The sequence below is a fragment of the Mytilus trossulus genome, unplaced genomic scaffold (genome assembly GCF_036588685.1).
Source record: "Mytilus trossulus isolate FHL-02 unplaced genomic scaffold, PNRI_Mtr1.1.1.hap1 h1tg000128l__unscaffolded, whole genome shotgun sequence".
In the NCBI taxonomy this organism is placed as follows: domain Eukaryota; kingdom Metazoa; phylum Mollusca; class Bivalvia; order Mytilida; family Mytilidae; genus Mytilus; species Mytilus trossulus.
In genome coordinates, this window is record NW_026963301.1 from 1308907 (window position 1) to 1323329 (window position 14423).

Here is a 14423-nt window from a genome sequence, read left to right on the forward strand (position 1 = left end):
TTTTGAAATATGAATCATACTTTGAGATATATACAATAAAGTGGGCCTGGGTGGGAATAAATCTACTGATAACTATTTGGTTATCTTTTTGTGGAAATTTCCCGTTCTATTGATTTCTTCTTGCCTATCATTCTTTTGTGGAAATTTGCTCAATCTATTGATATCAATTTTGCATGGTTCACATCTTTTGTGTCGATTTTGGATTATCAAATACTCTCCCCCCCCCCCTTTTCCAAGCATTATTAACTGTCGGAATGTGCATTTGGTGTATACACATTTGTACCGTTAATGTTGGTAATATGCATGATTACTAAACAAAGTATTGAACATGTAAGTTTTCAATTTTAATCGACTGTAAGTTATATACAATGTACATGTATGCTTTTTTCTATGGTCGGGTTGTTGTCTCTTTGACACATTCCCCATTTCCATTCTCAATTTTATATCGTGCTTTTTAACGTTAAACACGTGTGACTAAATGAATAAAAAATACATGCATGCCCACCTGCCTTCCCGATTGAAATCGAGAGATAAAATCATTTAAAAAGAAATATTAATTAATTTATAAACAATTTGTCATAATCCCGTAGCCTCAAATTTGATTGATATAATTTATTAATCCATATTTAAAAGAACATTATTTAATACACTAATCTTAATGTCGATGAAATTTGTTCTATTTCCAAAATCGGCTTAGTCTTTAAAAGTTTTAGACTTTGTCTTGGTAAAATTATTGTTTATGCATCCGTGACAATACTATTGCTAGGTAGATTAAAACAATGGCCGACACTCTAACATAAAGTTATATTTTGTATAGAAAAGATGAGAAAACGTTTTTTTATAAGATAATTAGGAAATATGGATGTTCTTCTACGGAAAGTGAAATTTCCAACATAAGATGATGTTGTGGCAACAGTCGTCATACTGGTTCATCTCTTTCATTCTTCTTCTTCAAAATCATGATGGCATAGGTAAGTTGAATTTGTATTGAAATCACTTATGTATTATTTGTATTACAAACACAAATGTACTGAAAGACAAGAATGTATGACATCTTAAAATGAGGGTGGGCAGTGGCTCCTGACTCCCACTTAAGTACCCCAACTCCAAACTTAACCCCTTTCTATCATCCCTTTCCTACTCCCACTCCCCTATCCCCTATCCCCTAACTGCCAGACAAAAGTCGGCCAAATTTTTGTTTCCGCATATGCATATTTTACTCCTACTTTTCACTTAGTTCCCACTTCTAACTTCCGCCACCCTCCCCACTAACTAGTCTTCCCGCTCCCTCATTCCTATGTTCATTTTCCTCTGTCAAACCTCATACATGTATATAAAAATAAAATATATAGTCAAATGTTATTCTGAAACCACTATTCTCCGATTTATATTTTCTCTCACAATTGATTAAATTGTATATAGAAAGTTGACCAAATTGTTTAGATATATACTAATGTTTCCTTAAAATGAAAATGTTTAAACCATAAATGCATGTAGGGGGATCCATAATGGACCCCCCTTTTTCACGATCAATGCTCACGTTTCAATGGGGACATATTGTTGGACCCCCCGCCCCTAAACAAAAAAATGCCTTTTGAAAATATCTGGATCCGCCTCTTAACCAATGTCTCTTTTTGGAAGCTCTCGAAAAGTCTTATTATTAAAAACTTCCAACGACAAGGATCCGTAGTGGTGTTTTCCAATATTATTGAGCATGATCCCATTTTTAAATGGCATTTGGAAGTTTCAACTATACTTTCGATTCATTCACCTTGATTTATTGTATAACTTCAAGTCTTGTTTTATCACATATTTTGTACTGATATGTACGTTTTTGCATGGCCAATAATAGCCGGAAGTCAAGGTTGGTTATCAGCCCTCGGGCCGATATCGATATCAGCCCTCGAAATCCATATCAAGCCCCCGAGTTTAACTTCCGGTAATCTGTTAATCAAAGACTATTTGTAAACAAGTTGAACACAATGAAAAGAAATTTAGAAAGTTAGAAGAAAAGAGTAGAAATCAACAGTGAAAATCACAAAAGTTCCCGTAAAATGTCGACATCATAAAGAATTTAGAAAATATATGACGCCACACTGGAATGAGTAGCGATATAGGATTATTCTTAAGCATTTTTTAACATTTGTAATGTAACACTTTAAAGTCGTTTTATATTTGCAATTCTTAGAATTAATATATTTATTGCTAATTATTTCTGAAACTTTTCACTAACCTACTGTGATACAAACTTTTTTTTACTCACAGTGATACATTTTTTTATTTTTTTTTCGTTAAATATCTTTTTGATTTTTGATGAGTTATCAAACATAATTTGGTGTAAGCTATTTGTTTTCTCTTGCTTAAAAATATGTGATAAATAGATTTTATCATATACTTAGACTAAATAACATATGATTTTTACTGTATGATAAAATCATTAAATCAACGTAAATTCCATATTTTTCAAATTGGTGCTTAGCGGGCTGATATGAAAAGTTTATCACATGCTTCGAGTGTTATCACATGCCTTTCCGTAACGTTATCGCATGGCATTCCGGTGATGCTCGGCAAATTCCGGAAAATATACCTCAATTTTCACTAAAAAACTTACAAAGTAGAGTACAATCTTAATTTTATTAACGAAACAATTATTTGGATACTGGAAAGTATATTTTGTAAAATAATAAAAAAAAAATCAAATTATTAAATAAATGCGTTTTTTTTAAAGTTTCAAACATAATTTAGAAAGTTACGTTAAAAAGTTCACTTTTTCAAACAGTGTTCATTATGTATATTTTTGAATAATTTCTTTTGTCGTTTCGTCCATATTAAAATGTTTTTTTTTCTGTTGAGGCATCTGATAGAAAGATTTCATATCGAATGTACTAAATTTGGAGTCCGACGTCCGTGAACTTTTCACTCTTTGAACTTCTATTTGGGAACCACGTAAAATGATCAATATATGAATCTGTGATTTTTCTCCATTGTTGAAGCATATGATAAAAAGATCATTACATGTCATTTTTCATATCGCATGTATTATCAGCCCTCGGTCAGTATCATCCCTCGAGCCATGCGGCTCTTGGGCTGATATTGAACCTAGGGCTAATAATACATGCGATATGAAAAATGCCATGTAATAATCTGATAATTACATGTCCTTTTTCATATGGTCCATGGTATCAGCCCACGACCCATATCAAGCCCTCGGGCTTAAGCCCTCTGGCTTGATATGGGAGTCTAGGGCTGAATCAATATTGATTGAATTTTATAACTTGTTAAAAGTAGTGACAAATATATCATGCATATTTGGGAATTATACATTAAATAATTGCTCACTGGGAAAAACATTGGAAAGATGTTTCGACTACTGTATTGTCGAGATACAGACTCTTGCTTAAATGAACGGGCCTAGAACGAGGCTTCTATTGACCCAGCTACAAGAAGCAATTTTATTATTGATCATATATGTCGTCAGTAAAAAAACTCGGGTCATTTATTCACAATAGGTCAAACACATGTTAGTCACGTGGCCAGAAATTCAAGTTTTTTTAGGCTCACATGACCAATACAGTAATAAAGAAACTCGTGCGCTTTTCCACCATTTTCTACATGTGAAAATGCATGTATCAAATCAGGAATATGACAGTTCTTGTCCATTCGTTTTTTATGCGTATTGTTATATGATTTTGCCATGTGATTATGGACTTTCAGAATTGATTTTCCTCTAAGTTCAGTATTTTTGTGATTTTACTTTTTACAGTTTGTCTAGTTTCTTATTGGCATACAATAATATAGGGTTATTGCATGAATATTGGGGAATATTGTCCCGAGTAGAATTTTATATTGCACGAGGTTGCGAGTGCAATATATGTTCTACGAGGGACAATATTTCCAAATATTCATGCAATAACCCTTTTATTGTATAGCAATATAATATTTGAAAGTAAAAATTGTTGATGACGTCATGAATTTCGAAGATTTATTGCACTAGTGCAATATTAGAATTTATTGCACGCTAACTTTTGGTTACGTTCTGTGGGGAATATTATATTGCTATACAATAATTTCTATTTTAGATGCAGCTTGTTTATTTCCTATGAATAGCGGGTCATGGCATTCAACAGACAAAGGATCGCTTTCCATTACATCAAATATAATAATAGATTATCCAACGTCAACATTTGGTAGCCTTAGTTTTGAATGCTATACAAGTTCTGGAACACAATATGTAGCAAGGTAACTAAAGCGTTTTCAGAGTAAAAAATTAATAATTCCATATCATTTGATCTCTAGTAGAGTGTTGTCTTATTGGCAATCATACCTCATCATTGTATTTAAAATTTTATATTCATTTTACTTGGATGAAGATAATTGACTGTACTGGGGGTTATTTCTGTTTAATTCTGGTCCATTATTTTGATGATTATAACAGTCTTATATATTCCCTCTGAAAATCATTGTCTCTGTTTATCTACGTGATTTATAAAAATATAAAATATGTTTTTTTGTCGAGCCTGCAACTTTTGTTACCGCGGCTACGGCTACGGCGACGGCGGTGTTAGCTCACTTCTTAAAAGCTTTATATTTAAAAAGGTAGAAGACCTGGATGCTTCATACTTTGTATATATATGCCTCTGTGTTATGTTATGTAGGCTCATGTTCACTGGGGTAAAGCTGATGACCGTAACTGCATTCGCGGTCATCCCAAGATGTCGGACGAAAAATTAGGTCAGTTTCTGTATTGTCTGTTAAAGTGTTTCTATATCATTTTCTTTACAAATCATACATTGAAACGATGTAAATTTATAAAATAATCACTCGAAATCACTAATTACTTCCGAGAAATGATTTGAAAAAATCGTTAAGATGACCGTAAATCATAATCAAAATATTTTCAAGATGACCGTAAATAAAACAAGGATGACCGTGATTGGTAAAAAGATGACCGTAACTTGTAAAGGATGACCGTAATTTGTAAAGGCTGACTGTAATTTATGTAGAACGACCGTAACTTTTATAGGATGACCATCAATTCTAAGAAATATCCGTATTGTATTCAAAGCTTTTTTGTTGAGTCTGTCGATCTCAATTGGGGCTCGGTTAGCGGATATAAATATGTTTCATAAATTTCTTTTTTTAAACTATAATATAATTGGCCGTATTTTGGATTGATGACAATGATAGTTAATTTGCATATTTCTCGTAAACAATGAAATATTTATTGAAAACGACGTTAAAATGTTAACACAAATTGACAGCGATACGACGAAAATTTGAAGAAATATGAATGTGTCCCAAGTACACGGATGCCTCATCTACACTATCAGTTTCTATGTTTAGTGGACTGTAAAAATGGGATAAAACTGTAATTTGGCATTAGAATTAAAAGATCATACCATAGGTAAATTGTGTACTAAGTTTCAATTTTATTTAACTCTAAGCTGGACAAACGGACAAACAAACAGACGAACGGACGAACGTACGAACAGACCAGAAAAACATAATGCCAATAAATGGAGCATTAAAACATTAATAATACATACGAATATTTGGTAATCAAGCCCATGTTTATGGTTTCAGAGGAAGCAGATTAAAATCTTAATTTGTCTTGATATATGCAGGCGGAGACACTTTTGAAATAGAACAAAAAAAACGAAGCTCTTTGTTTATCGAAAAAGCGAAAAATGTTTACTGTAATGTTTGATATAGTAACAAAATTTTAAAAAGTTAATAGAAACAAATAAAAAGACAATTTTATTCTCAATTACGAAGTGTTTTATTTTAAAAACACTATTTGCATAAGTTTTCAATGTATCTATTACATAGTATGCAAAACAATAAGATATCAAGTCGACGACATGGGTATCTATAAATTGGATGTAGAAAATGCATAGTCTGATTTATTTAAATTTTGTTTACCACGGACGGAGAACATATCAATATTTTAGTTCAAAAATTTTCGTGTCTGCCCTTCCATTATTTGAATCATGAAAAAATTCCCCAGGTTCCGATTGTATCGGAAAGAGAAAGTCGAGTGCACCTTTTTATGTTAGGGCATGTTTGGTGTATATTTTGTCTTACAAAGCAAGAGTATTTGATATAGCATCTCACTTCAGATTCTATCATTTTTATAAATCAAAGCTACAGGTTGATTTTATAACGTCAAAAAATCACAGTACGAAAATATGAAATATATGGGTCAAGTGGAATACCTATCTAATGAATCACAAAAACAGAGTAGGTGTGTTCGAATAGCTATTTTTTTTCTAAAAGTACTTGACGTCAGTCTTTTAATTTGGATAATTAAAATGGATATCTTCGAAAAAATATGACTTTCTTGTGTGTGGTAACTAGGGTTTATAATCTTCAACCACTGAAAATGTCGGCCCTTCCACGGCACGAAATATTTAATTAGAATTTTTTTAAATGCTTAAGAATTTTCCAAAATTCCACCTGACATCCGAACAGACAATATTTTTAAGTTGAATCAATGCAGACAAGATCATTAACTGATGCTCATTAGCTAGTAGATACATTTGTCTTTTAAGATATAAAAACTGATATATAACGATCGATCGTAATGGTACTATGTGGATAAAGTTATCAGTTTTCAAGAGCAAAATCGGCAGAATGTCATCCCTACAATGGCTTCCATTTCTACGATTGTGAGCATGAACTGGCGTAATGGGGAGACAATTTTGAAAAAAGTAGAATCCTGACTGTATGAATAACCTTTCTGTATATATACAAATTGACAACGTTCCGCCTTGTGATACGCTATTCGTACAAGACTATTTTAAGGATCTACTTTGCTGGAGCTCACCTTCACTAGTTTAGTCGTATAATATTTTCAAAATATTTCTATTATTTTATTTGCACGACAAAATTGAAGACTATATAATATCAATGGGTTTAAATGCATTGAAATTTTTAAAAATGTGTATTTATTATATGTCATTAAAAGGAATCCAAGAAATAAAAAAAATCTTTTGTCGGGCAGTTGGAGGCTGTGCATCGCATTTTTTTCATTATACTTGTGAGGTTTCATTTTATCGCGCTTTTGTAGCATGTTGTCATTTTCCAAAGTCATTTTAAAAGTTAAACCCTCTTCTGTAAAAAAGATACATATGGTAATCTTTGCATTTAAAGCACGACTTATTTTCTTCTACCTATAGGATAATACTCTCATATTAATATGTTTATACCAACACGATTAATCATTTGATACAAAAAGGTAGTTATATAAATACGGATATTTCTAAGAACCTTTAAAAGTTACGGTCATCATTTACAAATTACGGTCATCATAAAAGCAATTACGGTCACCCTTGTTATGAATCGCTGATTCTGTTACGGTCATCTCGATTGTGATTTACGGTCATCTGAGCGATTTTTTCAAATCGAATTGCCCGTTTCATGCACATTTCTTGGAAGTAATCAGTGATTTCCGAGTGATTCTTTTATAAATTTACATCGTTTCAATGTATGATTTGTAAAGAAAATGATATAGAAACACTTTAACAGACAATACAGAAACTGACCTAATTTTTCGTCCGACATCTTGGGATGACCGCGAATGCAGTTACGGTCATCAGCTTTACCCCAGTGATGTTACGAACTTTCCGTCAGTCAACTGTCTAATATCCTTGATCTCATTTTCATGGTTCAGTGACTACTTAAAAAAAGTTCAATTTTTTTGTAATGTTAAATTCTCTCTCAATTATAAGTAATTGGATAACTGTATTTGGTATGTGCGTACCTTGCAAGGTCCTCATGCCTGTCAGACTATTTTCACTTGACCTCGACCTCATATCATGGATCAGTGAACAAGGTTAAGTTTTCGTGGTCAAGTCCATATCTCAGATACTATAATCAATAGGTCTTGTATATTCGGTGTATGGAAGGACTGTAAGGTGTACATGTCTAGCTGACAGGTGTCATCTGACCTTGACCTCATTTTCATGGTTCAGTGGTCAAAGTTAATTTTTTTAGTTTTGGTCTATTTTTCTAATACTTTATGCATTAGGTCAACTATATTTGGAGTATGGAAATATTTTATTATCTATATGTCGGTTACGCAGGTTTTATTTTACCTTGACCTCATTTTCACGGTCCATTGCTAAGTTTTAAGACCGTCGGCAGTCTTCGGAGGTGAACCCGATAGTTAGTTTTAAAGCTTCAAGACTTAAATGCACACGAAACAGATATAGCTATAATCAAGCCCAAAAAAGGTATGCTCTGTAAAAACTTTATTTTAGACTTTTTTATATTTGGTATATAAGTTAAAGTATGTTATAAATCAAATATGAAAATTTTAGTCAAATCGATGAATATGAATTTGGCAGCTAGTGCCCCTTTAAACGTTAAAAGAAAACCAAATTGTGCATACTGTAATAATAGTAGTTTATTCTGAGTGCATGATTTTCACGCTGCGTTGAAGACCATAGGTAGCCTTCCATTCTCAATGCTATTTGTATGCCGTTAAAATTACATTAAAGGTATTTTACCTCGCTACCAATCTATTTGATATAATAGTTAAAGATGGAGGGTACCAAATGGATATGCACACTCACAATCTTTAAGTCAAAGACAAACTGGCATTGCCACGGCAAACAAAAACGGAAAAAACGAAAACATTCTACAATGCAAAAAAAATATATATAAGACTCCGCATTATGAACCACATAAAAAAACGGTGGTGATTGCTAGCTATGGGTTTCCAGAATAATGACCAGATAATACTCCTTACGTGGCACATATCGTGTTGTTTGCGTAAGTGCTTCAAAAGCTGAATGTATTTATATCTGTTTTAGATCAACTACTTTTACGCGTTATGGTGTGGACGTTCGAGCATATTTATGCTTTAAGCTTGTAAAAGTCACCACGTTCCAATACTATTACTATGAAGATTCAGGTAGGTTGTTCTTAATATAATGAAAAGAAAATTAGCCATATCTCCTCTTTAAATTCATGTACTTCTAGTATTACAGCACTGCAGAAGCGCATTTTAATTCGTATACAGAGATGAGTCTCAACTTAAGGCGGTAGACCTAGGTTAAGGGAAATAACTCTTAAAATCATCAGTACGTTTGTGTCAACCATTTTCAAAAATATATTCTAAGCTTCTATGTTACATAGATTATTTTCAATCTGTTTCAAGTAAATGCTTAAAATACATTGATAAACTTGACTTTTACAAACGCTTAACTGATCTAAAGAGTTATCTCCCTGAACCAAGGTCTACCACCTTAAGTAGCTACTGTAGTTCGGGTACAATCAAAGACTATATTACATTTATTTAAACAACCATGGTTTGGATTTTTTTTTAGCTTAAAAGAATGCTTTTCTGACAAGTCATTAATAATGAATATAGTTTCGCTCGGTTCACTCCTTTAAGACTAAACTTTCAAAATGTTTTATTTCATTAGATTTGTATACAGATTAGATATCTCCTTCATATACCAATTTGCCCGTTTGGAATTTTATCAATCATCTGCTTGCATGTAAGTAAAACAATATCTAGTTGTTTTTATATATTGTATGTTCTTTTTTATAATTTCGGTCACTTGCATTTAAATTAAGGACTCTTTTAACCCCGCCACATATGCATATATGTGTTCCATAGCCAACACACTCTTATTAGTTGTTGTTAAACAAATTATCGTCCTGAACATGCATAAAATGTTTGCCACTAGACGTTAAGCACAAGATGAATCTTGAATCGTAAATTCTACAAATATCTGTATTTACAGTAAAGGATTCAACACTAAGTAACGAAAGGATGAAGACAGTAGCAAACACAGCAACTGTAACGGTCGCTGACATCTGTGACAGAACGGTGTACGCATATGGTTCATATAACATAATGGTGCAAGATGGTAAGTTATTCGAGTGAGTTATGTACGCATATGGTTCATATAACATAATGGTGCAAGATGGTAAGTTATTCGAGTGAGTTATGTACGCATATGGTTCATATAACATAATGGTGCAAGATGGTAAGTTATTCGAGTGAGTGATGTACGCATATGGTTCATATAACATAATGGTGCAAGATGGTAAGTTATTCGAGTGAGTTATGTACGCATATGGTTCATATAACATAATGGTGCAAGATGGTAAGTTATTCGAGTGAGTGATGTACGCATATGGTTCATATAACATAATGGTGCAAGATGGTAAGTTATTCGAGTGAGTTATGTACGCATATGGTTCATATAACATAATGGTGCAAGATGGTAAGTTATTGAATAAGTGTAACGGTCGCTGATATCTGTGACAGAACGGTGTACGCATATGGTTCATATAGCATAATGGTGCAAGATGGTAAGTTATTCGAGTGAGTTATGTACGCATATGGTTCATATAACATACTGGTGCAAGATAGTAAGTTATTCGAGTGAGTGATGTACGCATATGGTTCATATAACATAATGGTGCAAGATGGTAAGTTATTTGAGTGAGTGATGTACGCATATGGTTCTTAAATCATTGTGGTGCAAGATGGTAAGTTATTCGAGTGAGTGATGTACGCATATGGTTCATATAACATAATGGTGCAAGATGGTAAGCTATTCGAGTGAGTGATGTACGCATATGGTTCTTATATCATTGTGGTGCAAGATGGTAAGTTATTCGAGTGAGTGATGTACGCATATGGTTCATATAACATAATGGTGCAAGATGGTAAGTTATTCGAGTGAGTGATGTACGCATATGGTTCTTATATCATTGTGGTGCAAGATGGTAAGTTATTCGAGTGAGTGATGTACGCATATGGTTCATATAACATACTGGTGCAAGATGGTAAGTTATTCGAGTGAGTGATGTACGCATATGGTTCATATAACATAATGGTGCAAGATGGTAAGTTATTCGAGTGAGTGATGTACGCATATGGTTCTTATATCATTGTGGTGCAAGATGGTAAGTTATTCGAGTGAGTGATGTACGCATATGGTTCATATAACATACTGGTGCAAGATGGTAAGTTATTCGAGTGAGTGATGTACGCATATGGTTCATATAACATAATGGTGCAAGATGGTAAGTTATTCGAGTTAGTGATGTACGCATATGGTTCTTATATCATTGTGGTGCAAGATGTCAAGATGGTAAGTTATTGAATAAGTGAGTGAGTGAGTGAGTGAGTGAGTGAGTGAATGAGTCAATTTTGTGAGTTAGTGAGTCAGTAAACTTTGTGACTTAATGTAATAACTGAGAGAGTTAGTTACTTGGATTGACTTTTTTGATGAAACTTTTCGTTTAGAATTGGAATGCAATTTTTATTGTTTTACTTTTCCTTCTCTTTTTGATTGGAATGAAAGTATAAGGATATAAAACAGTTATTAATTTTACCAACCGTTAATATACATTTTTAGGATACGCATCTGAAGCAGCTTCGACCTGTTCCAGTGTTATTCAGGGTGAATGGTCATACAACTTTACTGATAGTTCAGGGAATTCAGCGTGTAACTTCGATTCTTCCGTTGACATCTGTACAGATAAGAGTGCTTTAGCTTTTAACTACACACAGTGTACACAGAACATCATGTATTCGGGTATGTACACAAAAATATCTTTTGATAGAATAAAAAAATAACAATTAAAAATTGCTGCATATGGATTTTTTTATATAGATTAGACCTTTGGTTTTCCAGTTTAAATGGCTTTACACTAGTCTTTTTTTTTTTTGGGGGGGGGGGGGGGGGGGGAACCTTTAAAGCTTGCTGTTCGGTGTGAGCCAATGCTCTGTGTCAAAGACCTTACTTTGACATTTAATTGTATACTTTTACAAATTGTGAGTTGAATGGAGAGTTGGCTTATTGGCATTCATATCACATCGTACACATCGTCGAATGTCTATTTATATTACATTCATCGGGAATTAATATTAGAACCATTCACATTTGAAAGTCAAGATTGTATCAAAACAAGAGTACATGTACTTAAAAAGTTTTACACCCAAAAGGGATATTAGAAAATAACCAAATCAATATACGGTATCATACTTCGTGCTTTGGATCAGTAACTTCTGAATAATTTCCCAATTAAATAACAGAGAAACTTAAAAAGGTATGCTATGCCTCATTGCATTATCCAATGATATGAAAAGACTATTCAATAAACTTTTTAATTGACCATAGCTTCTTTTATAAATGAGATTTCAGTGACCTTGTGGTCTAAGTGTCTCGTCACAATTAATGCCGATCATTTACCTGCCAACACTGAAGTTGTAAGCTCAACCCACACATGTATGGTGCGTTCGATTCCGATCTTGATTTATAAGGATTAACAAGTTTCCTGTCGAAGTTCGGTTGGTCCGTCTGAACAATGAATCCTAATTCCGCCACCAATAGAAACTAACCGCCGCAATGTGGTGTTGAACAACAACAATCAAATCAATGCTTTAAAATGATATTAGTGTTGTTACATTTATGTTTTGTATTTAAGAATTGAATGCATCATTTTGTAACTTTATTGGGGTGTAAAAGCGTTGACCGAAGTACATTTTGTATGTGCGCACGGTCAACGCTTTTACAACCCTATGAAGTTACAAAAAGAAGCATACAATACTTATAATTACATTTTTTTAGCTAGGATCATGAAAACACAAATTTTATATTTTTTTTATTTAATTCACCTGTGTATTTTATTGTGGGAACACGTGTTGTCATGAATGATAAGTTTTATTGAGTGATGCAATATTGCTTAATGAATAACACGTGATGTGCAGTTAGCCAATCAGAATAAAGTATTTTAATGAAACATACATCTAATGTAATTATATACAATTGTTCAGGCAGAAGCTAGCGAACAATAGCTAGCGAACAATAAGCCAGCGAACAATAAGGCGATATATCGAGAAACCAAAAAACAGAATAAGACAACAACGGCCGTTAAATAAAAAAGTATTCAAAAAGGCAGAAAATCAGTTAAAATATAGCAATTTTAACTCAATTTTGAAATGGTTTTATCCAATCCATTGAGTTAACAAGTCGCATTACTTTTAAGGATAATATTCAGTACCACAATAACTCTGCATCTATCAACGGATTATTTGTAGGTGTAGGGCCACCAATGCACCGACTTCAATTTAGAACGTATGTAAAAGTAGTCCTACCCTGTGAATTATAGCACCTTTTATGTCATTGATTAATTTAGAGCTCAAAATTTGAAAAAAAAGTAAAAAAATTAGGGGGGTCGGCCTATTCCAGGGCTTCTAGAGAAAAATAATGAGGGGTGTCACGGGAAATGACTATATAGGTCTTGTAGAGGAGAAACAGGCGCTTCTTTTGCGCTAGGTATCGAAGGGCGCTATGTTCAAAAATCTGAAACTAGTGCTCAAAATTTGAAAAAAATGTCAAAAAATTAGGGGGGTCGGCCTATTCCAGGGCTTCTAGAGAAAAATAATGAGGGGTGTCACGGGGTATGACTATATAGGTCTTGAAGAAGAGAAACAGGCGCTTCTTTTGCGCTAGGTATCGAAGGGCGCTATGTTCAAAAATCTGAAACTAGAGCTCAAAATTCGAACAAATTGTCCAAAAAATGGGGGTAGGGTTGGCCTATTCCAGGAGTTCTAGAGAAAAATAATGGGGGGTGTCACGGAATATGCCTATATAGGTCTTGTAGAAGAGAAACATGCGCTTCTTTTGCGCTAGGTATCGAAGGGCGCTATGTTCAAAAATCTGAAACTAGAGCTCAAAATTCGAAAAAATTGTCCAAAAAATGGGGGTAGGGTCGGCCTATTCCTGGAGTTCTAGAGAAAAAAAATGGGGGGTGTCACGGGGTATGACTATATAGGTCTTGTAGAAGAGAAACATGCGCTTCTTTTGCGCTAGGTATCGAAGGGCGCTATGTTCAAAAATCTGAAACTAGGGCTCAAAATTTGAAAAAAATGTCAAAAAATTAGGGGGGTCGGCCTATTCCAGGGCTTCTAGAGAAAAATAATGAGGGGTGTCACGGGAAATGACTATATAGGTCTTGTAGAGGAGAAACAGGCGCTTCTTTTGCGCTAGGTATCGAAGGGCGCTATGTTCAAAAATCTGAAACTAGGGCTCAAAATTTGAAAAAAATGTCAAAAAATTAGGGGGGTCGGCCTATTCCAGGGCTTCTAGAGAAAAATAATGAGGGGTGTCACGGGGTATGACTATATAGGTCTTGAAGAAGAGAAACAGGCGCTTCTTTTGCGCTAGGTATCGAAGGGCGCTATGTTCAAAAATCTGAAACTAGAGCTCAAAATTCGAACAAATTGTCCAAAAAATGGGGGTAGGGTTGGCCTATTCCAGGAGTTCTAGAGAAAAATAATGGGGGGTGTCACGGAATATGCCTATATAGGTCTTGTAGAAGAGAAACATGCGCTTCTTTTGCGCTAGGTATCGAAGGGCGCTATGTTCAAAAATCTGAAACTAGAGCTCAAA

The 14423-nt window shown here is 33.9% G+C and overlaps 1 protein-coding gene across 1 annotated transcript in view; it reads left to right on the forward strand.

Annotated features, from left to right (window-relative positions):
* Nucleotides 1–714: 714 nt before the first annotated feature.
* The window catches only part of LOC134700195 (uncharacterized), a 54254-nt gene continuing 40545 nt past the window's right edge, over nucleotides 715–14423 (forward strand). The window contains exons 1-5 of the mRNA XM_063561556.1: nucleotides 715–971; nucleotides 4080–4239; nucleotides 8817–8917; nucleotides 9756–9881; nucleotides 11385–11564. Of these exons, the coding sequence (XP_063417626.1) occupies nucleotides 899–971; nucleotides 4080–4239; nucleotides 8817–8917; nucleotides 9756–9881; nucleotides 11385–11564 (640 nt within the window). The 5' untranslated portion in view covers nucleotides 715–898. The remainder of the gene's footprint in view (nucleotides 972–4079; nucleotides 4240–8816; nucleotides 8918–9755; nucleotides 9882–11384; nucleotides 11565–14423) is intronic.